The following is a 25,764-nucleotide window of genomic DNA, read 5'->3' as shown; positions in this document are numbered from 1 at the left end:
TCAAAATTACAAAATTTACTTTGTTATTTTTTTAAATAAAGATGTTCTCTTGTGTTTTTTTTCTAGTAACTTTGTGGTTTAATATTTGCATTTGTTTAATCTATTTGGAACTTATTTTGGTATAAGAAGTGTAGAGGGACTCCAGCTTTATTATTTTTACAAATAATTAATAGTTGTCTTAACACCAGTTGTTAAAACCACTTCATTGCCCAGTGGTGTGGCTCAGTGGTTGAGTGTCAACTTATGAACCAGAAGTCATGGCTTAAACTCTCGGTCAGAGCAACATGCTTATCCCTAGTGTGGGAGCGTCCGGTGTGTGTTCTATTTCATCATTGACGTTTCTATCTCTCTCTCCCTTTCTCTCTGAAATCAATAAAAATATATTTATAAAAAAACCCACTTTGTAAGTTGTATAATTGTCTAACCATTATGCTGTACACCTGAAATATATAATAATAATAATAAACCCCATCCTTCTCCCACTGATTAAAAACAACACACTTTCAGCTTTGAAATTTTATATACACTTGAGTTTATCTGTGGACTCTATTTTTCATTCATTCATTCGTTCTCCCAATAAATATTTACTGAAGAAATAATTATGTTTTTAACATAGAATAGACATTATATATGCAAAAACAGATATTAAAATAAAAAATAGTCCCCCAAATTCACACTGTTTTAAACTGAGATAAAGCCTTTGAAAAGTCTTTGAAGGAAGGACATGCATGTTATGAGAATGTGTAAGAGAGAAATATAGTTTATATGGGGTTTGTCAGGGAGGCGTTTTCTGAGGAAGTGGCATTTTATTTTTTAAACACTTTATAGAAGCTATACAGATAGTAAATACGGGCATGAAAAGATGTTCAGCATCATTAGTCATCGGGAAAATGCAAACGAAACCCACGATGGATTGCCAGTACACACACATTAGAATAGCTGAAATTAAAAAGACTGGCCATACCAAGTATTGGCTGGAATGTGGAGCAACTGGAACTGACACAATGTTATTGGGAGTGTAAAATAGTCCAACTGCTTTAGAAAGAGTTTACCAAGGTTAAAATTGTTATCTACCGTATGATCCAGCAATTCCAATCCTAGGTTAGAAATGAAAGCATATAACCCTAGAACAGCAGTTCTCAACCTGTGGGTCGCGACCCCTTTGGGGGTCGAACGACCCTTTCACAGGGGTCGCCTAAGACCATCGGAAAACACATAGGTAATTACATATTGTTTTTGTGATTAATCACTATGCTTTAATTATGTTCAATTTGTAACAATGAAAATACATCCTGCATGTCAGATATTTACATGACGATTCATAACAGTAGCAAATTACAGTTATGAAGTAGCAATGAAAATAATTTTATGGTTGGGGGTCGCCACAACATGAGGAACTGTATTAAAGGGTCGCGGCATTAGGAAGGTTGAGAACCACTGCCCTAGAAAGATGTGTACACGCATGTTTATAGCAAATTTATTCACAATAGCCAAAAACTGGAAACAACTCAGATGTCCTTGATGGATAAACAAATATACTAGTAGTACACCCATACAAGGGAATACTTTAACCATGAGACAAATGAGCTATGGTTGCACACAATATGGGCAAATCTCAAAATAATTATGCTGAGCGAAAGAAGCCAGACAACAAAAAGAGTACATACTGCATGATTCAATTTATAGAAATTTTTAGAAAATGCAGATCAATCTATCCTGACAGAAAGCAGATTAGTGATTGCCTAGCAGGGGAGTAGTGGGATAGAGTGAGGAAGATTGACTGCATTGATTGACTGCCAAGAGACATAAGGGGACGTTATGAGGTGATGGAAATCTTATATAATAAAAGCCTAATATGTAAATCAACTGAACGGTGGAAGACTGGTCACTATGATGCACACCGACCACCAGGAGGCAGGCGCTCAATGCAGAAGCTGCCCCCAGCCCACAGGCCCCAGGCCAGCCAAGGCGGGTGCCAGTGGGGCCCCCGATCACCCTGCCAGTCGCCCCACAGATGGGCCCCGATCACTTGCCAGGCCCAGGGACCCTACCCATGCACAAATTTTGTGCACCGGGCCTCTAGTAGTCTATATTTTGATTGGGGTGGTGGCTACATGTGTGTATACATTTGTCAAAAGTCATTGGATGCACTTAAAATGGGTGCATTTTTTTCTCTTGAAAAAATTTATTTTACTGTTGAGAGTATTACAGATGTTCCCCATTTTCCCCCCTAAACCCCCCTCCACAGGCCTTCCCCCTCAGGCCTTCCCCTGTCTATTGTCTGTGCCCATGGGCTGTGCATATATACATATAAGTTTTTTTGATTTATCTCATCCAACCCTCCCTCCCACCTTCCTTCTGAGATCTGTCAGTCTGTTCCAAGCTTCCACGTTGATGGTCTTATTTTTTTTTGTCAGTTTATTTTGTTCATTAGATTCCACATGTAAGTGAGATCATGTGATATTTGTCTTTCTCTGACTGGGTTATTTCACTTAGCATAATAATTTCTAGGCCCTTCCATGGTGTTGCAAAAGATAAGAGATCCTTTTTCCATCTGCATAGTATTCCATTGTGCAGATGTACCACAACTTTTTTACCCACTAATCTACTGATGGGCACTTGGGCTGTTTCCAGATCTTAGCTATTGGTAAGTTGTGCTGCTATGAACATAGGGGTGCATATATTCTTTCTGGTTGCTGTTTCAGGATTCCTAGGATATATTCCCAGAAGTAAGATTTCTGGGTCAAATGACAGTTTCTATTTTATGCAAATTATACCTCAATAAAATGTATTAAAATAGAGATGTTCAAAAAGAGGGAAAAACCCCTCAAATAAATAATTATGACGGGTTTGCAGACATTGCAATGACAAAGGTAAGGGTATGGACATGGAAGGAGGTGCCTGAGAGATGGTGAAGAATGAGATCACTGGAGGGGAGGAAGTCAAGGATCTGAGAGACCATAGTATTGGAAGGGTTATCTGTGTAGATATTAAAGTCACCAAGAATTAGGAATAGTGTTGAAGAGAGTGACAATGATCCAGGAGCTAAAATCTTCGAGAAATAAGGGATAATGACCAGGGGTTTGATGACTACTATAACAAGGAGGGGTAATGAGTGGTGTAGTTTGATTTTCTGAGACTCAACCTAGGTATTTCTCTGGATGGAGGTGGCAGAATGGTCTGAAAACAGGAATGAGGAGCAAGGATACCTAAAGGACACCCATCCCATCTCCAGGCACAGTGGCTAGAGGAATGAGGAAGAAAAGGCAGCCACTTTCTTGAGAGGATTATAGCTGATGTAGTGTCCTCATGGGAGATCCAGGTTTTAGACACCTCAATCTTGCCTGGCCAGCAAACTTGCCATAGCTCAGTGGTGAGTGTTGACCTATGAACCAGGAGGTCATGGTTCGATTCCTGGTCAGGTCACATGCCCCGGTTGCAAGCTCAATCCCCAGTGGGGGATGTGTAGGAGGCAGCTGACCAATGATTCTCTCTCATCAATGATGTTTTTATCTCTCTCTTCTTCTCTGAAATCAATAAAATTATATTCAAAAAATAAAATAAACAATGTCCCAAACTAAATTCTTTCCCTGTTCTTTACTCCATACACTGACCTACTTTTTCTTTAAGGCTCCTAATCCAGTGAAAGTCACTATCATTTGGTATGGACTGAATTGTGTCCGCCTCCCCCCCCCCCATTCATATGTTGAAACTCTAACATTCTATGTGATCGTATTTGGAGGTGAGGTCTTTGGGAAGTAATTAGGTTTACATGAGGGCATGAGGATGGTTCTTTTTTTAATTTTTTTAATTTTGTTTTATTGCTTAAAGTATTACAAAGAGTATTACATATGTCTCCTCCCCCCCCCCCTGACATTCCCCCGGCCTCCCCTACCCCCCAGTGTCTTATGTCCATTGGTTATGCTTATATGCATGCATACAAGTCCTTCGGTTGATCTTTCACCCCCCCACCCCTTCCCAGCCTTCCCGCTGTAGTTTGACAGTCTGTTCGATGCTGCTCTGCCTCTGTATCTATTGAGGATGGTTCTTATGTTGGTATTATGCCTGAATAAGAAGAGACCAAAACTCTCTCTCTCTCTCTCTCTCTCTCTCTCTCTCTCTCTCTCTCTCTCCCCTCCAATTCAAGAAGGCAGCCACCTATAAGCCAGGAAAAGAGTTCTCACCAGAAACCAACCATGCTGGCATCTGGATCTGGGACATACAGCCTCTATAACTGTGAGAAATAAATGTCTGCTGTTGTAGCCACCCAGTTTATGGTATTTTGTTATGGCGGCCTGAGCAGACAAGACATTATCCACCCAGGAGACCAAACTAGAAACTCGGTAATAATCCTTTTGTTTCACTCTGAATATCTACTAATTCTTGTCAGTTTTTACCTATAAATATCTCCAAATAAGTGCAGTTCTCACATTTTCCATGGCTATTATGTCATTCATTCATTCAATGTTTATTTGATGCTTACTATGTCCAACGCTAGCTTTCCAAGCCCAACCCATCAGCCTCTCTTCATCTCTTGAATCTATATTTCCTCTTTTGCCTCAGTCTGTAGAAGGAAATAAAAGCGACTTCATCTTACAGCAGCTCTGATCTGTCATTTCTACTAGTACTATTAAGGTCTGAGAAGCCATGAGCATAATTCTAGTTTTTAGGTAAATTTTCCTTTCCCTGGCAGTGGGTGCGACACAGAAAATCATGTTTATTGTTGCTCTTTGTGATGTCACGAAGAGGTATGGGAAATAGCCACCAACCTTGGCAGCTGATTTCTTTTGTAACAGAAGTCAGACTGAGGATGCAGTCACAACTAGTGTTAGTGAGTGGAAACATGATTAGGGGTGGGAAGCAGGAAGAAAAATGGCCTCTGATAATAGATACAGCAGGAAGGGTGGACCGCCTTTGGCAAAAGGAAAGGCAAAAACAGTGAAGGGGGGGGGAATGCAGCAAAGTTTTACAGGAAAACTGTAGTTTTTTTCTTGTTTATAATATGCTGATTTAAAGTGCCATCACATAAAATTTTAGGATGTAAATTTCCTAGCCTGATTGATGAATTATCTACCTCTTAAGTGTTGTTAGCTGGCAAAGCCAGGACATGGTCATTTACTGAAACAACTTATTTCTCTTTGTCTTTGTGATCTAAGTTTCTAAACATAAAAAATAATAATAGCCACAATACCTGACATTTATTAAGTGTTAACTATGTTAACAACTCCTCTGTTTTATTTAATCCTCACATTGAAGATGATCCTGTGTGGTAGGTTCTGTTGTTACTCATGTTTTACAGATGAGGAAATTGAAACTCAGAGAAGCTGACTTGCTTAAGTACCCTCATTTAGACAAGAGTTGATGACATATGTATTCTTTTTTTATAAAAATATGTTTTTATTGATTTTAGAGCGAGGGAGAGAGGGATAGAAACATCAATGATGAGAGAGAATTATTTATCAGCTGCCTCCTGCACTCCCCACACTGGGGATCGAGCCCGCAATCTGGGCATGTACCCTGACCTTCTGGTTCATAGGTCAACACTCAACTACTGAGCCACACCAGCTGGGTGACATATGTACTCTTTTCATGTAGCAAATCCAGGACTATCTACTCCAGAACTTATATTCTTTAATGCAGCTTTCTCTGATCTAATAGTTTTGTTGGATTTTAAAAAATTAATTGGTTGTTATGTTAGTTCTAAGAGAGTTTGAAAATGGTCTGAACATTCAGAGTAGAGTATCATCTCTTTCTTCTTTCCCACATAGACAACATGTTTTAGACAACATTACATACAGAATTTTGGCCAAATGTTAGATGCTATCATGTTCTGTACAGACCTACTAAAAGTTAATTTTAGACTGTTGGGTAGAAAACACAAAAACTTCATTTAACAATGAACAACAAACCAGTAAGATAAATGTCGCAGTTAGATAAAATAAAATGTGTTAGAAAATCTTTTGTTTTTAGTACCTGGATATAAATCTTGCCCAAATCATACAGAGCTGCAAGGCAATGTTTCATTGACTATATGGAACACATAGGTGATGTGATATAAATTCTTAATTATGATAGGGAAGTGCTTAATCTCTTACAGGAATCTCATCAGGGCCTGGGGAAGAAGTGGTGGTAGGGTTCTTAAGCTACAACCAGAGGTATCTGGGGAAATCACAGACTCATTTAATCTTTAGAACGATACCTCATTATCTATAAATGAGATACCACTGGTGAAGAGCAGTGCTTTTAAAAGTTACTCATCAATATTTTTCATCCCTCTCAATTTCTGTGTCCCCTTCCACCATCTTCTATTAAACTTCTAGATATCTGAGGATCACATCTTCAAGCAAAGCAAAACAAAAACCTGGACCAGATGATACTCAAGATTCTTCCAGGAAACCTTTTATCTGTATCAGTGTCATTAGATAAGCGTACACCTAAAGGATTCCATCTGATGAAATTCTGGAAAATTTTTTGAAAAACTTGCCAAATTGAAAACAATCAAATAAGATTAGACATAGCTATTTTATTTTTAAAATTAAATTTAAATGTACCCATTACCTTTTATCCCCTTTATGCCCTCTACCACCTCCCCTCAACCTCCTTCATCCCGTAATCACCGCACTGTTGTCCACAGATATAGCTATGCTAAGGAATTGGAATCCTGTCATTCACTGGCCATGTGACTTTGCATGAAGTTAGTTTCTCTTTGCTTTAATTTCTGTATCCATAAAATATGGTTACTAATAAACCACTTAGCACAGTGCCTGCCATATAGTAAATAAGTGCTTAGTTATTTTAACCTGAAAGTTATTATTTAACTCAACATTTGTTCCTCCAAAATATGCTTTCCTAACTTCTCCTGTCCAGATTACCAACCAAATATGGGCAAACTATGAAGATAAACACACAGATCAATGGCAACCGCTGTTTATGGTGTGATTAGATTGAATGAACTGTTTAGATAAAAGAAGCACTTTTGTTATCCTTTGAAAAGACATTACCTCTGGTTTGGAATTGGTAGATGTGAAAGGCCAGTTAGAAAATTAAGGCTTATTTATATCATTTCTGAGCAGTCACATGTTTTGCTAGAATCCAGAGATAGGACAAGTAGTTCTTATGCTCCATGGTCCAGCAATCATTTATTTGGATTGCTTTGCAATGCAAGAATTCAAGGGTTTCTCTGCCACAATTTTGAAAAGGAAGGTTGATTATGTCTTTGGTGTATATATGTAACCAGTTGTTAAAAATTTTAAAATGATTGGAAAAATATTACTTTGGCTAACTGAAGTTTAAGCTAACATTTGGTAAGCATACGTTATTTTATGTCTTTGTATGCCATCAAGGGGCTATATAGTTTTAGAGGTAAGTTACTTATACTTTATTACCTAAGCTTACTTATCTAGAAGTGGTCACACTATTACTACAATGATGAGTACTGTTACCACTATTATTACTGATCTACTATCACTACTAATACTATAGCTCCTAAGTTTTTGGTAGCACTAAATGAGACAATATATGTAAGTTGTTAAAAAGCATCAAGCATGATATAAGAGTTTGTTGTTACCATTAGCATCCTGAATACCTCCAATAGTCAATGAAAGTATAGAGAACAAATAGTTAATATAAGCAAGGATTTAGGAAATTATGTAATTTCTACTTGGAATAACCCACGCACAATTATTTCTCTTTTTCTCTTGATGAGTTAATTTAGAAACACATGTTCCTTTCTCCTGCTTTAGGGGTTTTCCAAAGGGCTTTTCTGAAAAGTTAAGGCAAAAAAAAAGCACCACCAAGGCAGAACATAAAGGTAGCATAGCATTCTGAAATGCCTCCTTCTCACATAACAGGCACACAGACCCTTGGCTTTATTCTCCTATAGTGTTCATGTGAGCCTGCTGTGATGTTTGTCCATTGCGGGAGCATTTTAGAAAGCTCTGTCTGGGCCATGTGTGGGAATGGGGCTCTCCGGCTATTCTTGCACCTCTTCTCCCCCCATTCAGGCCTTCTAAAACCTATCGCATAAAACACAGAGTGTGAGAGCTGGAAAACTCTTACGGATCATTTTGTCAGCCTCCTGCATGGCGTAGATGGGAGAGTGGAGAGGGAGGAAGGGGTTTGGCCAAGGTTACAGAGGAAACTACTCAGAATACAATTTAGTTGCTCTGACTACCAAGCAGTCTAGTGTTCCTTCCACTATGTCTCCGTGCCTTTTCCAGGTGAGATGTTTTCCTGTTGTTATCTAAGAACAACCACACACCCAGGCATCCTTCTGGGACTCAGAATAGAAATACAATTACAGAATTCTTTCCTATCTCTAGCTCAAATGATGCCCTTTTAAGATGAAGCTGAGGCCCAGGGTCAAGAAAAAAAATATTCTGTTATTATAGCTAGAAAACTTACCTTCACGAAAAGCTCAATCTCAGGATCTGCTTGAATGTTGGGCCTCAGGCCTGCCATCTTTCTGTTTTCACTGCTAGTTGGCAGCCCCTGACTCCTGCACAGCCCACAGCACTTGTGAACTTCTTTCTTCCAGTTTCACCCAAAGGCTCAAATACAGTTGGTGCTTTAAGAGAACAGTCCAGTTTTTAATGGACTGAGTCAGAGCTGGGGCCAAATTTTCTTCTCAAGAGGTGGGAGGCCGAGAATTCTAGATGCTTGAGAGCACCTCTTGAATTTGTTTTCCTTCTTCCTCTTGACCTATCATTTGAATCAAGGAGGAGCCAAAGGGGTGTGTTTAAACTGGCTAGCTAGCAAGATGAGGGTGTTTCCACCGATGTTTCAACGCCATGAGTCAGCAGAGGAGAAACAAACACACACAAACACACACATGCAGTTCTGGCTTGTATATATCAAGTACACCAGATGTTCTCTCGAGCCTCCCTTTGAGTCCTGGGCTCTATGCCCAGAATATGGCCTCTTATTACTGTTCCTGTAACCTGACAGCAACAGAATGCTCTTCCAGGAAAAGGACCAGAAGTGACTTGGGTTTTATCATGGAAAAGGATGTTTATCTAACAATACTGACTAAAAGGGGCTTATAAAAGTGTACTTCATCAAATGCCCCCACCCCCGATTCTACTGCTTCCACTGTGAGATTTCCCTTCTGGGTTGCAAATTTCACTTCTCTCTTCTAACCCAGGGAATGTTTGCTGGGGAGGTTGAGTCTGGGGGACATCTTCTGAATGTCCCACCTCCTTCTTTATCTGGGAAGGGTGGACTGGGACGGATCACTTCCTTGCTTTGGCATCTGTGTTAGGAACCACAAGCAGTTGTGTATCTCTGCTTGGCAACCCTGGGAACAGCAGTAAAATATCCAAACATCACTCAGCCACTGCAGTGCTTCTAGCAGCTGTGTTTTCTGCCTGCCAGGAAGGGGGGTGGTGGTGGTGCTACTGGATTAATGCACCTTTTTGGTAGAAAGAGTCTCTTTCTGATGAGAGCCAAAGTGAACATAGATCCCCACCAGTTGGACACCTTCGTGACCCTCTTTCTACAACACGAAATATTTCCCCTGCTCATACAGGCTGTACATGCACCTGCCATTGACCTCATGTGAGAATTTACAGAAGAAGGGGCTCTTGACAAAACCCCGTCTGTGCACACCGGCAGGTGCTATGTCAGGAGTGGCTGAGATGCGGTGGGTGTCCTTCAGGGCACGGGACCCGATGGTTTCCCAAACGGCTGATACATGAGAGGGAAATGGTGGTAGACGTCTGCTGAGTCATCCTTGAGGGTGAGTCTAGGACTGGCTGTTTGGCAGGACCTGGGGGATGCTTTGGTCATATTTGTACTCTGTTCATTCATTCTTTTATTCCAAAGTCAATCAATAAATGCTTGCTTTGTGCCAGGATGCTGATCCACTCGCTGCGATTGGCAGCACAGGGGACAGTGAGTTCGGGAGGACAACAGGAATTCAACTTGAAGCATGCTGAGTGGGAGGCATCCTCACTCTTCCCCATTCCCTGAACCCGATCAGTGCAAACTCTTGTCACTGCTGCCTCCTGGGTATTTTTAAATCCCACCCACTTCTGTTTGCCTGCCACTGCTACTCCAGATTTCAAGCCAGAATCATTCTTTTTTGGTGATTTTAAAAAAATTTATTTTAGGAGATCCAAATCATTGCTAGGCCCTCAGTCCTCACGGGAAAAGCACCACTCCCACGATCACCACAGCAGCAGCAGCACCAACAACATACAACAGCCCAAGGAGCTCTGTATGATGCCTAATAAACTGTCAAAGTGATGAACTATTTTTTCTTTATTTTATTTTATTTTTCTCATCACCATTTATCCCCCCATATACCTCTTCCACTTTCAGACCCCTCCCCTGACAGTCACCACACCATAAATTCTTTCTCTTCTTTTGCTCAATCCCTCTACCCCCCCAACACTCCCTCCCGCTAGAGCTGTCTGCCTGCTCTCTATCTATGAGTCAGTCTCTATTTTGTTTCTTAGTTCAGTTTGTTCATTAAATTCCACATATGAGTGAAATCATATGATACTTGTCTTTCTCTGACTGGCTTATTTCACTTAGCATAATATTTTCCAGATCCATCCAAAGGGTAAAATTTTCAACCTTTTTAAGGCCGAGTAGTATTCCATTGTGTAAATGAACCACAGCTGTTTTATTCATTCATCTACTGATGGACACTTGGCTGCTTCTGAATCTTTTTACTCTGCTTTTCAGGGTATTTAAAAAATCTCATTTGGAGATATAATTTACACAACATAAAATTGAATCATTTTAAGTGTACACCTTTAAGGATTTTTAGTAAATTTGTTGAGTGGTACAACCATGACCACAGTCCAGTTTCAGACATTTCCATCACCTCAGTGACATCTCTCTCTTACCCATTTGCACTTAATCCCTTTTACCACCCCCAGCCCCTAGCAACCATTAATCTGCTTTCTGTGCCTATGGATTTGCCTATTCTGAACATGTTATACAAATGCAATCATACAGTATGTGGTCTTTTGTGACTTGCTTCTTTTACTCATCATGATATTTTCTTTAAAAATATATATTTTTTATTGATTTCAGAAAGGAAGGGAGAGGGAAAGAAAGACAGAAATATCAATGATGAGAGAGAATCATTGATCGGCTGCCTCCTGCGCTCCCCCACACTGGGGATCCAACCCACAACCCGGGCATGTGCCCTGACCGGGAATCAAACCATGACCTCCTACCATCTCACACCTGTCAGAATGGCTATCATCAACAAATCAACAAATGACAAGTGCTGGTGAGGATGTGGAGAAAAAGGAAACCTCATGCACTACTGGTGGGAATGCAGACTGGTGCAGCCACTGTGGAGAACAGTGTGGAGTTTCCTCAAAAAACTAAAAATGGAACTCCCACTTGACCCAGTGATCCCACTTCTAGGAATATATCCCAAGAAACTAGAAACACCAATTAGAAAAGATATATGCACCCCTATGTTCGTAGCAGCACAATTCCCCATAGCTAAGATCTGGAAACAGCCTAAATGCCCATCAGTAGATGAATGGATTAGAAAACTGTGGTACAGCTACACAATGGAATACTATGCTGCTGTAAAAAAGAAGGAACTCTTACAATTTGCAATGGCATGGATGGAGCTGGAGAGCATTATGCTAAGTGAAATAAGCCAGTCAATGAAGGAAAAATACCACATGATCTCACTCATTTGTGGAATACAATGATCAACATACACTGATGAACAAAACAGATCCAGAGACAGAGAAGCATCCATCAGACCGTCAAACCTCAGAGGGAAGGTAGGTGAGGGTGGGAATAAGGGAGAGAGATCAACCAAAGGACTTATATGCTAGCATATAGGCCTAACCAATGGATGCAGACACCAGGGGGGTGAGGGCATGAGTGGGGGGGATGGGGGGTAATGTGGAGATAAGGACACATATGTAATAACTTAATAAGAAATTTTTTAAAAAGCAAACATAGATAGCCAAAATATTTTTGAAGAAGAACAAGAAGAAGGGGGTGGGGGGAGAGTGGGAGGAAGAGAAATGCAGACTTATTCTACCAGATATCAAGGCTAACTGGAACTACAGCAGATACAGCCAGAAACTTACTATATAGCAAAAGTGACCCTGAAGAGTTCGTGGAAAAAGGACTGTCTTCTCAATAAAAAGCTCTGGGACAAATGAATGTACATAATGGAAAAATCAGTTCCCAGTGGATTCTTGACCTAAGTGTCAAAATCAAAAGAGTAGAGCTTTCAGAAGATAATATAAGAATATTTTCATAACCTTAAAATATGGAACTATTTTTAAACAGAATGGAAAAGCACTAACCAAAAACAAAAAGATTAACACATTACTCATCAAAGGACACCTTCAAAGTGTGAAAAGCAACTCATAAAATAAGGGAAAGAATTGTAACTATTTTTGTTGTAAATCTTTCTAAAAATCATGATCCCTTTTCTTGTGTTTTTAAAATTAAATGCCCTTAATCAAATATTTTAGCCATCTATGAAAAACAAACAAACAAACTAAAACCATGACCTACTTGGTTCATAGGTCGATGCTCAACCACTGAGCCATGCTAGCTGGGCCTCATCATGATATTTTTAAGGTTCAGCCATATTGTAGTATGTATATTACTCCTGATGGCTGAAGAATGTTCAGTCATATGTATATATCACATTTTGTTTATCCATTCATCAGTTGATTGTTACCATCTTTTTTTACTACTGCGAATAGTACTGCTATGAACATGTGTATGCAAGCTTTTGTTTGAACACTCATTTTCAGTTCTTTTGAGTATGTACCTAGATATTGAATTTTTGGGTCATGTGGTAACTCTATGTTGAATTTGTTGAGTAACTGATAAATTATTTTTCACAGTGCTGCACCATTTTACATTCCTTCCAGCAATATATGAAAATTCAGCCGAAACTGGTTTGGCTCAGTGGATAGAGCGTCGGCCTGCAGACTGAAGGGTCCCGGGTTCGATTCCGGTCGGGGGCATGTGCCTGGGTTGCGGGCACATCCCCAGTGGGAGATGTGCAGGAGGCAGCTGGTCGATGTTTCTCTCTCATCGATGTTTCTAACTCTCTATCTCTCTCCCTTCCTCTCTGTAAAAAATCAATAAAATATATTTAAAAAAAAAGAAAATTCAAATTTCTCCACATCTTCACCAATATTTGTTATTTTCTATTTTTGGTTTTCTTTTTAAAAATTATAGCCATCCTAATGGGTGTGAAGTGGAAACTCATTGTGGTTTTGATTTTCATTTCCTTAAAAACTAACTTATGTTCTGTTTGGTCATTTGTATATCTGATTTGGAGAAATATCTACTCATGCCATTTGCTCATTTTTAATTTGAATTGTCTTTTTGCTTTTGAGTTGTAAGAGTTCTTCTGGATACTAGACTTTTATCAGATATATGATTTACAAATATTTTCTTCCAGTCTATGGCTTGTCTTTTAATTTTCTTAATAGTATCTTTTAAAGGGCAAAGGTTTTGAATTTTTATAAAGTTCAATTTATCATTTTTTATGGGTTGTGGGGTTTTTTGGTGTTGTATTTAAGAACTCTTTACCTAGCCCAAGGTCATGAAGATTTTTTTCTGATATTTTCTTCTAAAATTTTAATAATTTATATCAATTGTCTTTTTATTCTGTATTTTATTAATTTTTGCTCTGATTTTTATACATTCTTTCCTTATAACGATGTTGGGCTTCCTTTGTTCTTTTTATAGTTCCTTAATGTGTAATAATAGATTGTTTATTTAAGTTTTTTATTGTTTCTTGAGATAGGTCTGTAAACTTCCCTCTTAGTGTCACTTTTGCTACATTCCAAAGACTTTGGTATGTTATATTTTCATTTTCATTGGTCTCTTGACTCCTTTTATTTCTTCATTGACCCAATAATTGCTGGGTAATATGTTGTTTAATCTCCACATATTTGTAATTTTTTTTTAGTTTTCTTCTTGTAGTTGATTTATAGTTTCACACCTTTGTGGTCAGAAGATACTTGATATGATCTCGATCTTCTTAAACTTATTAAGACTTCTTTGTGTCCCAACATATTTTCTATTCTTGAGAATGTTCCATGTGCACTTGAAAGAATGTGCATTTTATCACTTTGGGATGAAAAATTCTTTAAATATCTATTAAGTCTATCCGGTCTAATATGTCATATCAGGCTAATGTTCCCTTGTTGAATTTTTGTTTGGATGAGTTATCCATTGTTGTAAGTGGGGTTTTAAAGTATTCTATTATTGTGTTGACGTCTATTTCCCCTTTTAGGTCTTTAAATAATTGCTTTATATATTTTGGTACTCCCAAGTTGAGTGCATATGCATAAATAAATGTTATGTTTTCTTAATATACTGTTCCCTTTATTCTTAGAATATCCATCTTTGCCTCTTGTTAACTTTTTTGTTTTGAAGTCTATTTTGTCTGATATAAGTATAGCTACACTATGTTTTTTCTTTAAAAAAAATGTTTTTTTTTAATCCTCACCCGAGGAGATTATTATATATATATATATATATATTTAGAGAGAGTGGAAGGGGAGAGAGGGAGAGAGAGAGAGAGAAACATTTATGTGAGAGAGACACATGGATTGGTTGCCTCCTGCACTCACCCGGAGAGAGAGAGAAACATTTATGTGAGAGAGACACATGGATTGGTTGCCTCCTGCACTCACCCGGACCAGGGCCAGGGATCAAGCCACTGAGCCAAACCGGCTAGGGCCCATCTTTTCTCTTAGTTCCATTTGCTTAGTGCATCATCTTCCACCCCTTCAGTTTGAGCCCATCTTTTCTCTTAGTTCCATTTGCTTAGTGCATCATCTTCCACCCCTTCAGTTTGAGCCTATATTTGTCTTTAGCTCTGAAATTGGTTTTCAGAAGCCAGGATATATTTGGATCTTGTCATTTAGCTACTCTGGCATTTAATTAATGAGTTTAATTTATGTAAATTTAGACTGATTATTCATATGTGAGGATTTACTACCACCATTTTATCTTTTGTTTTCTGATTGCCATGTACCTCCATTGTTTCTTTTTTTAAAAAATATCTTTTCCTTTTAATTGAATTTATTGAGGTGACACTGGTCAACAAAATTATACAGGTTTCAGGTGTACAGTTCTACAACGTATCATCTGTACACTGTATTGTGTGTTCACCACCCCAAGTAAGTCTCTTTCCATCACCATTTATCCACCTCCCTCCACCATCCCCCCGCAATCACCACACTATTGTCTGTGTCTATGAGTTTTTTTCTCTCTAATCCACGTGTTTGGTGCTTTTCTATGATCTTTTTTTCTGTTTCATCTTTTTTTATGTTTTGTATCTCAGATCTGGATTTTTGGTTTGTGGTTACCATGTGGTTTGTAATAAAACATTTTAGATAAAATAATTCCTTTTTTCCCCTGAGAGCATCTTCATTTACTTACTTAATTTCCATTCTTTCCCCCTTTCCTTTTATGTTTTTATTATAAAAAATTATCCCTTGCCCAGCTGTGGTCGCTCAATGGTTGAGTGTTGACCTATGAACCAAGAGGTCATGGTTTGATTCCTAGTCAGGACACATGCCCAGATTGCCCCAGTGTGGGTCGTGAAGGAGGCAGCTGGTCAATTATTCTCTGTCATCATTGATGTTTCTATCTCTCTCTCCATCTCCCTTCCTCTCTGAAACAAATAAAAATGTATTTTAAAAAATATCCCTTTTTATGTTGTGCATTCATTACCAAATTGAAGTAGCTATAGATATTTTTATTTTTTTCTTTAACCTTTATGGTATAATTAAGTGTTTACATGCCATTCTTTTCTGCTCCTGTCTGTTTGTCATCTTACTCAAAGTTTTGTGTATTTTGCCTTTTTGTTTCAGGTATAAGAGCTCCGTTCAACATTTCTTATATAATGCAGGCCCTGTGGTGGTAAATACCCTCAGCTTCTACTTGTCTGTAAAGCCTTTATGTACCCTTTATATCTGAAGGATAACTTCGTTGTATATATTATTTTGGGTTGGTGTTTCCTCTCTTTAAATATTTTGAATGTATCATTTAACTCTCTCCTGGTCCATTGGGTTTCTGCTGAGATATCTGATGATTACCTAATGGGTGTATGTGTGTGTGTGTGTGTGTGTGTGTGTGTGTGTGTGTGTGCGCGCGCGCGCGTTACTGTCTTTGTTCCCTGACTGCATTGATAATTCTTTTTTATCATTAACTTTCCTTCCCCAGGTTCAGAAAGATCTCATTAGTTATTTCTTTGACTAGTCTCTGTTCCCTTCTCCTTCTCTTCTCCTTTTGGGATACCAATCATCCTTATATTGCCCTTTCTAAAGAAATCAGCTAGTTATTGTATAGTTCATTAATTTTTAAAAAAATTAGTTCTCTCTCCCCTCCACCTGAATCATTTTTAGATTTTTATTTTCCAGCTTGCTAATTCTCTCTTTCATATGGTCTGTTCAATTTCAAATACTTTCCAATACATTCTTAATCTTATTTACTGAGTTCTTCAGCTCCAAGATTTCTGGGTATTTTTCAGAGTTTCAATCTCTTGGTAACATATTCCTTCTGTTATTATATTTATTCCCAATCCCATTGAACTGCTTTTCTGAGTTTTCTTCGATATCATTGAGTTTTTTTTCATGATTGCTATTCGGAATCCTCTAGATCACAATCCATGTGTTTGAGTTTGATTTCTGGAGAATTGTCATTTTCTTTCTGCGTTACCATGTCGCCTTAGTTTTCACAGTGCTTATGGGTTGTTTCTCTGTTGGCACATTTGAAGCAGTGAACAGTTTTCTTATTTAGGTACCATTGTGATTTTAGCCATTCATCAGGTTGGTAATTAGAGGTCTTTCTTTACATCTTCCAGTAGATGGTGCTATAGTGCAAGTTTTTGTTTTCTCTCACCTGCACTGCTTGCACCTCCAATGTCGCCGTGGGGGGTGGGGATGCTCTCTGTGGAACTGGGAGTCAACCTGTGGGTAATTAGGGTGATGGGTCTCCTGGTTGTTGGGGCATCATCACCATGGTAAGGAGATGTGGCAGGTGGGAGGAGCCAGGTTTGCAAGCCTTCTGTGCTGCTGTCTGGTTCCCTATGGCTGCTGGTACCATGGCAAACCTTAGACTTATTTCTGCTGCCAGGGGGCTCTGCCATCATTGGGGGAGGGAGCCAGATTCTCTGGCACTGACTCTGCTGCTGCCCATCTTACCCTTCATGGTGGAGTGGTATTGGGGATCCTCTAACACTACCGTGGTCACTGGGATCATGGTAATTGTCACGGTGTTTGAGAAACCGTGTCTGTGGGCATTGTTCCTATTCCTGCCCCCTCCCCCATCCTTTCTCTCCCATGCATTACAGTATGCTCAACTTCAGATGTGCCAATGCGTGAATCTCTCAGGGATCCTAGTGTGTTGAACAGAGAAACTTTTGTTGTATTATAGATGCCTGACAAGCTGTAGACTTATGGGGAAACACTAAGAGGGTGTCACACTTTGCCATGATGCTGATGTCACACCCATCCAGGTTTCTTTTTGTTAACATTTGTAGAATATGCCTTTCTCATCTCTTTACTTTTAATCTACATAAGTTTATATTCTAATTGGGTTTATTGAAGATTTAGTTGAGTTGTAATTTTTTAAAAATATATTTTATTGATTTCTTACAGAGAGGAAGGGAGAGGGATAGAGAGTTAGAAACATCGATGAGAGAGAAACATCGATCAGCTGCCTCCTGCACATCTCCCACTGGGGATGTGTCCGCAACCCAGGTACATGCCCTTGACCGGAATCGAACCTGGGACCCTTCAGTCCACAAGGCCGATGCTCTATCCACTGAGCCAAACCGGTTTCGGCTGAGTTGTAATTTTTAACGCAATCTGACAAGTTCCTTCTACCAGTGTATTTAGTCTACTCATATTAAGAGTTACTAATATAATTAGATAAACATCTATCATATTTCTAGCTGTTTTATTTTTATTGTAGGTCTGCTGCGTTATTTTCCCTCTTTTTCTGCCTTCTCTGGTTTTAATTGGGCAATTTATATGATCCCATTTTATCTCCTCCGTTGACATAATTTATGCATCTTTTCTTAAACAAGTTCAGTCATTATCTTGAGTTTTCAATAAGTAGACTGTTTATTTTCCAGTAATATTATGCCACTTCTTGTGTAATGTAAGAATTGTATCCATTTTTGTGCCATTGTTCTCCTACATTTCATTTTGCATATGTTATAAACAGCCCATATATTACTGCCATTAGTGCTTTAAACAAATAGTTATTTTTCAATAACCTTAAAATGAGAGAAATATGTTGTATTTTACATTCCTTTATATCATATACAAAGTTGTTCATTTCTTTGTCTAATCCAAGTTTCTAAACTCTATTGTATTTCTTCTGAAAGAACTTCTTTTAACATATCTGGCAGGATAGGTATGCTGACAATTCTTTTCAGTTTTTGTTCATCTATTAAGTATTTCTTCTTTATTTTTCTAGAGATATTTTCAATTGGTATAGAATTATGGGTTAAATTGTTCAATAATTTAAAGATGTGACTCCATTGTCTTCTTGCTTGCATGGAAATTCCATAAAAAACACACACAAGAATAGCTAGATTAGTTTTATAAATAGTTTGCAAACATCAACAAAACCCCCTCACTTTCTAAAAAGTGTTTTCCAATTTCTCTAATTTTGCTTGTTGCAAAGGTAGAAGCTTTGTGATGGAAGGAAATCATTCTATTCAGCACCCTTTTCTTCTTTACTGCACTCCTGCAAAATACCAGTCAGTTGTTAGGATTAAAACCATTTTATAGGACATGTTCATATCACTTCCCCAGAGAGCTCCTGGGCATCTTAGGGGATCCACTCACAGAGCCAGCTGGTTACTTAGCTCAGCTCCTAGTTGTGATGTCAGGCAATGTCTTTGTTCTCATCTCTGTAGGCCTGAAACTCACAAGAGCCAATGACCCTGATAGATTTGATAGTAGTTCTTTTTCTGTCAGATATACATGCAGGAGTTAGTGGGGTTTTGGATAGTTTGATGCTAGTCTTTGGCTTGAAGCAATAAGCCTGGCTTTTGTGCTTCATCTTACTCAGAGTATTTTTGGAATGTTATACTCTGCAAGGAGCTCAATTTCTTGCTATCAGTATTTTCTTCCAGTCTACAAAGCCTGCCATTTCAACACAGACCATTTTTTTTTGTCTTGGCTGTTCATTTTTTATTTTACCTGTTAATATTTTTTTCTATCATTGTCATGTGTTTGGAGTGGCAGGCGTTCCATAGTATGAACTCACTTTACCATCTTGAGTGGGAAATCAATGTAAATCTTTCCCATGTGGATTTTACTCTTCCCTAATTCTCTAAATTTGTTTTTTAAAATATATTTTTAAATTAATTTCAGAGAGGAAGAGAGAGGGAGAGAGAGATAGAAATAGCAATGGTGAGCTCTGACCGGTTTGGCTCAATGGATAGAGCACTGGCCTGTGGACTGAAGGGTCCTGGGTTCGATTCCGGTCAAGGGCATGTACCTTGGGTGCGGGCACATCCCCAGTAGGGGGTGCGCAGGAGGCAGCTGATCAATGTTTCTCTCTCATCCATGTTTCTAACTCTCTATCCCTCTCCCTTCCTCTTTGTAAAAAATCAATAAAATATATTTTTAAAAAAAGAAATAGCAATGATGAGAGAGAATCATTGATCGGCTACCTCCTGTAGACCCCACATTGGGGATCGAACCTGCAACCTGAGCATATGCCCTTGAAAGGAATCGAACCTGGGACCCTTCAGTCCACAGGCCGACACTCTATCCACTGAGACAAACCAGCTAGGGCCATAATTCCCTAAGTTGGTTTGTAAAATATGACTACATGCTTTCTTGACAACTCAGGCTTATTGTTATGACTTTATTTTTGTGCCAGGCTAGGAAGCAGTAAAAGTCTTAGCTTTATTAATAGAATTCAAGCTTTCTTTCTGGACAAAAATAATCAAGCATCTTTTACAATTGTGATAAATCATCCTAACACATTGCGCACCAGTAGTTTTATTGCTAGCTTTACCCAGTGGCCAGATAAGTTGCTATTGAACGAGTACAAAAAACGTTTTACAAAGTATCATATTTTAAAAAGATATTAGCTTGTAAGAACATGCAATAAATAACTTCAAAATGCAATGGGTAGTTAATTTTAAGGCGTGCCTTTAACATTTATGTAAAACACTTGTAATATGAAAACACGAGAATGCTCGTGATCCGCCCGCAATGTGTTAACCCATGTTGGTGAGTATATTGATTTATAGTGGTGTACTAACTTTCTGTCTGTGTGGGTAGATAAGCATGGTAATTTATCCTGTGCACAAATGAAGATCACAGGGTCAATGCTATTCAAACCTGTGAAGTCAGTGAAGCTTTTTCTTTGTTAGCCCCATCTTTCTTCATGGTCTACCTTTTGTCCCATTGATGGTGGCCATTTTTCCAGTTCAGGCACTAAGTACCTTCTCACCTTCTGCTTACCAGCTCCCTCTCTGAGGCCTTGACTGGAGCAGGATAGTGTCCTAACAAGAGCATGGGCTTGGCCTGATCTGGGTTTAAATTCCATCTCTGTTTCTTACCAGCCTGGTGAATTTTGGGAAGCTGCTCTCCCTCCTTGAGCCTCTGATTCTTCATCTATAAAATGGGTCTAATAAATGCCATCTATCAGGTAAAGCTGTGATGAAGAATGAAACAAGGTCATGTGTATAAAGTGTCTACCATAGTGAGCATCACATAAGAAACATTTAGCACTTAGTAGTTATCACTGTCACCAATATCATTATTTGAATGCATAGGAGGGACCAGGGCTCGCCTGTGTCTGATAGGAGTCAGCGTTATATGTAGTGAGAAGGAGTAGAGTTATGAGGGTCAGAACTGGAAAAGTGTGTGGAAAAGATAGGGGTCAGAGAGAGTAGACAGGTTATGAAGCAGACACATATTGGCAAGGCATCTGAACTTCAAGCATGGCCTGAGGGTTTACGGTTAGGAAGTTGGTTTGGAGTACATGGTCTTGGGGCTGAGAGCTAAAAGGGCAAAAAAGGTCACAGAATGGATCAAAGAACCCGATGAGACCATCTGAGTCTGGAGTATTTTAGGGAGAGTGGCTTGATTTAAAAAAAAAAGCGCACAAGGTGAATGAGGCAGGCAAGCAGACCTCCATGCTCTCCATGAGGTATAGTTGAGGCGGAACACATACTTCCACATATAACTTTATCAAGTCCCCCAAATCTACTGAAATTACTCAAAAATTATATTTGACAAGATTGAAAAAGCAGGAAAGGAGATAGATGAGTAGCAATTAACCGAACAGACCCCAGAAGGCCACAAACTAGGAATCCTAAGCCCTAAGTAGGAAAAGCCCCAAACCATCCTGATTTACGACTGTCCTTCTGCCCACCAGAAGAATCTCCAAAGGCTGCAAAGGCTAACTCTGGAAGTGGAGGTGAAGCGGGTGGGCACCAAAACTATGAGGGTGAAAACTGTTTAAGAAGTAGAAGCATTTCCAATCCCCTTTCTGCACTGTAAAACAAATAAATTGTATGCCATCCAAATGCAAAACATTTGTGCCTCAAAGGACTCTATCTAGAAAGTGAAAGGACAACCTCCAGTATGGGAGAGACATTTGCAAATTACATATCTGATAGTGGCCTACTTTCCAGACTGCATCAAGAACCTTAAAACTCAGCAACAGAAAAGACAAGCAGCCCAGTTTTAGGAAATGGGCAAAGCAGTTGAAAGTACATCTGCTTCCTCCAAAGCAGATGTACAAATGGCCAAGAGGCGCATAAAAGGATGCTCCACATCACTAGCCATTAGGGAAATGCAGATCAAAACCAGGAGATACCACTTCACACCCACTGGGATGGCGATTATAAGCAAGACAAAAGGGAAATAAGTTTTGATGAGGATATGGAGCAATTGGGGCCCTCAGACACTGTTGTCAGAACTGTAAAATGGAACCATCACTATGGAAATCAGTGGGCGGTTCCTCAGGAAGTTAAACATAGAATTACCACTTGGCCTGGCAATTCTGCTCCTAGATAGACACACAGAAGAACGGAAAACAGGTGTTCAAACAGAACCCTGTGCAGGAATGTTCACCGCGGTGCTATTCACAACAGCCAGGAGGTGAAAATAACCCAAACACCCATCAACTGAGGAACCGATGCCCAACATGTAGTCCACCCATACAATGGAATATTATTCAGGCATGAAAAGGGAATAAAGTGCTGATTCATGCTACCACCGGGGTGAACCTTAGTGAGACCATTATGTTCAGTGAAAGTAGGCAGACCCAAAAAGCCACCTGTTTATCCTATGATTACATCCCTAGAAATTTCCAGAATAGGCGAGGCTCTATGGACAGGAGGCAGGTTCATGGTTGCCTGGGTCTAGGAGAGGAGGAGGTCAGTGGGAGTGACTGCCACACAGGGTACAGGGGTTTCTTTTGGGGAGGTTCCAACGTTTTGGAAGTAGATAGGTGTGCTGGCTGTCCAACATCACCAGTTATACCTGGTGCCACTGGATCCCACATGTTTTTTCTCTACAACATTCCTGTCCAGTGGACAGTGAGAGTTCCCTCAAAGAGAGGGTCCCATGAGCAAGGGTGAGCAGGGAGCTGCCAGCACCTCTTCTTTGCAGGCCCCGGCCCACCAGGGCCAATGGGAAAGCAGTGACCTCACGGAACTTATGTGTCATAGAACCTGTACCTGGACCAATGAGGGGTCGGTCCATGGTCGCTAGGATACAGAGCAGGAGCCTCTGTACTGGTCATCTTGAGCGGTTGAGACCAACTGGCATCTTCCTGCACTTGACCTCACTGAACGGCACCGCAGAGCTAGAAGGGTCAGAGACAGCGCCCCCCAGCGCCCATCATGTCTGGGCAAAGGAGCCGCGGAGGGTCTTCTGATCATCAGAGGCGGAACCGCACCCGCAGCCGCACCAGCAGAGCTGAACTGATCTTCTCCGTGAGCCACCTGGAGCACCTCCTGCGGGACGGCCACTACACCCAGCGTCTCAGCGCCAACGCACCCGTGTACCTGGCGGCCATCATCCAGTACCTGACGGCCACGGTCCTGGAGCTGGCGGGCAACGAGGCCCAGAAAATCGGCTGCAGGCGCATCACCCCGGAGCTGCTGGACATGGCGATCCACAATAACGCCCTGCTCAGTGGCTTCTTCGGGAACACCACCATCTCCCAGGTGGCCCCGGGCAGGCGGTAGCTTCCCAATGTGACCTGGGCTCCCCGGGCCTCGGCCCACTCACAGCCCAGGCAGCCCGGGCCTGTCTGGCGCCTTGGGCCAAGTTATTGAAAATAAAGTGTTGAAGGAAACCCATGTGCCTGCTTCAGTCACTCTGTGTGGGAGGTGGTTGGAGGGATGGGCTGGTGGTGGTGTGTTCCTGGGAGCGGGGGGGGGGGGGGGGTGGGGGTGGAGTCGGGGATGACAAGACACGCGCAGCCCCCCATGGTGACAGTGCAGGGGGTGGTCCAGGGTGGGAGAGGCCGGCTGGGGTGGGGGTAGGCTGGGGTCTGGAAAACTCCCCCATCGTCTCTGAGCAAGTCAGAGCCTGGCAAGGTCCCCAGAAGCCTGGTGTTCACTGGGGTGGAGTGCAAGACCATGACTCAGGCATCGTGATAGGGTGAAGGTGCAATGCCAACCCGCCTGCAGAATGGAGGGGTGGACAGAGTGGTTGGCATCGACTCCCACGGGGCAGTGGCTTTGACGGGGAGATTGAGGACTGATGGGGGTCAGGGGAGGATTGGACAAGCAATAAAGATGCAAAATCGGAATGAAGGTCATGAAGGATCAGTTTTTTTGGTCCTGTTCCCTTAGAGATGCTAAGAGACACCCTTAGCAACCTAGGTAAACAAGCTGTCACCTAGCAACAAAGGGTGCCTGGCCAGGGCTGACCCTGGATTCTCTATTTGCATATGCTGCTTGTACCAGGCAAGGTCTAGCCCCTCAACAATTTTGCATGGGAACTGTGCCCCTGGAAAGGCTTTTCCCCAACCACTAGTTGGCGTGTGTAACCTGTGCTAGACCAGGTTCTTCATCAAATCACTTGATTTACATATACCTAGGGAAGGGGGCCTTAGTTTCTGAAAGCCAGATTAATAACTGACTCTGATACCCATAATTTAAAGTGAATGAGACTTCTTTTTGTCCTATGTAGTTTGAATTTGATTATGGCTACTGCTTCTATGCCAGTGACCTAGTCTTTCACTGAACTACAAGGAAGATTTTCTCATTGCCGGGCAACCAATGAGAAACTGTCACAGCCCATCCAATGAAAATCCACTACACTTGCAACTCCCAATTTTCTCCAATGGACTCTATTTGTAACAGCCTCTCCCAACTTCACCCATTCCTCTCTAAAGGAACAGTTCCTCTCCTTTGTTCTCTGCACTTGCCTATGGTTTTGCCATAGTTTGTCCTGAATTGCAATTCTTTGCCGTTCCCCCAATGAGCCCATTTTTGTTGGTAAAATAACTGACTTTACTTACTGTTGTTTTTTAGTTCAACAAAGTCATGGATAATTTCTGTATGAACATAAATTTTCATTTCTCTAGGGCAGTGGTTGGCAAACAATGGCTCGCGAGCCACATGCGGCTCTTTGACCCCTTGAGTGTGGCCACGAAGTTTCAATCGCACTGTACGTGCGCACCCGCACGTGGTATTTTGTGGAAGAGCCACACTCAAGGGGCCACAGTTTGCCGACCACTGCTCTAGGGTAAATACCCAGGAGTTGGACTTCTGGATCATATGAAAAGATTTCTCAAGCACCTACCCAATTAGCCTCATCCTCATACCCTAGAGGCAACCAATGTTCTTATTTTTTTACACCACATAATAGTTTGGCCTGTTCTAGAACTTCAGCTTAATGGATTCATACATGTAAGTATTGTGATAACATTTAAAATGAGGTTAATCCTCTTAATAAAAATTTAGTGTGCAATACATTATTGTTGGATAGGTACAATATTTACAGTAGATCTCTAGAATTAATTCATCTTGCTTATCTGAAAATTTATGCCCATTGATTAGTAACTCCCCATTTCTCCCTCCCCTTTGAACCTAGAAACTACCATTACACTCTTGGATTCTGTGAATTTGACCATTTTAGATACCTCATGTAAATGGGATTGTGCAGTATTTCTCTTTTTGTGAGTGTGGGAGGGCACTTAGCATAATGTCCTCACGGTTCATCTGTATGGTTAAAAAACATCTTTTATAGACAGCATGAAGTTGAATCTTGCTTTTATTTACAGTGTGACTATCAGATTAGTCTTCTATGTTGCCAGAACTGAAAGTAAGGCATTAATATTTTAAAGATGTTGGAATCAAGTTTTAGTTGGAATTCAAGCTCTAAATGCTCTTTTCTCCCCTTTCCCCAACAGACTTTGCATAATGGAAGGTTTCCACAAGTTTATGTACTAGAAATCTGGGAATCAACATCTAGTTACCCATTCTACCTTTTATTCCAGATTTTTTTTTTTTTACTTGTACAGTGGGGTCTTGACTTACGAGTTTAATTTGTTCTGAGACCGAGCTCGTTAAGGAGCTCGTTAACTCAAATTACTCTGTCAACTCAATGCAAAAAATCAGCCGAGAGACAGCTGGTATCTCAAAAAACTCGTTAGTCGGGACACTCATAAGTCAAGGCCCCACTGTACAATGGTTCATGACACTTAAAGATCCTGATTTTTTTAAAATTAATAGTGTTTCTTTATGCCTACCTAGGACTCAAGATCCAAAGATAAAGGCAAGGGTTCTTTAAA

General features: G+C 40.4%; 2 protein-coding genes across 2 annotated transcripts in view; one reads left to right on the top strand and one right to left on the bottom strand.

The window, feature by feature from the left end:
- CLIC2 (chloride intracellular channel 2) overlaps window positions 1-8,723 on the bottom strand; it is a 20,743-nt gene extending 12,020 nt beyond the window's left edge. Inside the window, exon 1 of the mRNA XM_006096171.3 lies at window positions 8,404-8,723. Coding sequence (XP_006096233.1) covers window positions 8,404-8,460 — 57 coding nt within the window. The 5' untranslated portion in view covers window positions 8,461-8,723. The remainder of the gene's footprint in view (window positions 1-8,403) is intronic.
- A 13,974-nt stretch (window positions 8,724-22,697) lies between these two features.
- On the top strand, window positions 22,698-23,355 carry LOC102429724 (histone H2A-Bbd type 2/3-like). The gene has a single exon (XM_014462090.2). It carries the CDS (start codon window positions 22,859-22,861, stop codon window positions 23,204-23,206), a length of 348 nt encoding a protein of 115 aa, XP_014317576.1. The 5' UTR covers window positions 22,698-22,858; the 3' UTR covers window positions 23,207-23,355.
- The last annotated feature ends 2,409 nt before the right edge of the window (window positions 23,356-25,764 follow it).

The sequence above is a fragment of the Myotis lucifugus genome, unplaced genomic scaffold (assembly GCF_000147115.1).
Source record: "Myotis lucifugus unplaced genomic scaffold, Myoluc2.0 scaffold_169, whole genome shotgun sequence".
NCBI classification, from domain to species: Eukaryota; Metazoa; Chordata; class Mammalia; order Chiroptera; family Vespertilionidae; genus Myotis; species Myotis lucifugus.
The sequence above is the reverse complement of the archived record's forward strand: the minus strand, read 5'-3'. Positions and strand labels throughout refer to the sequence as shown.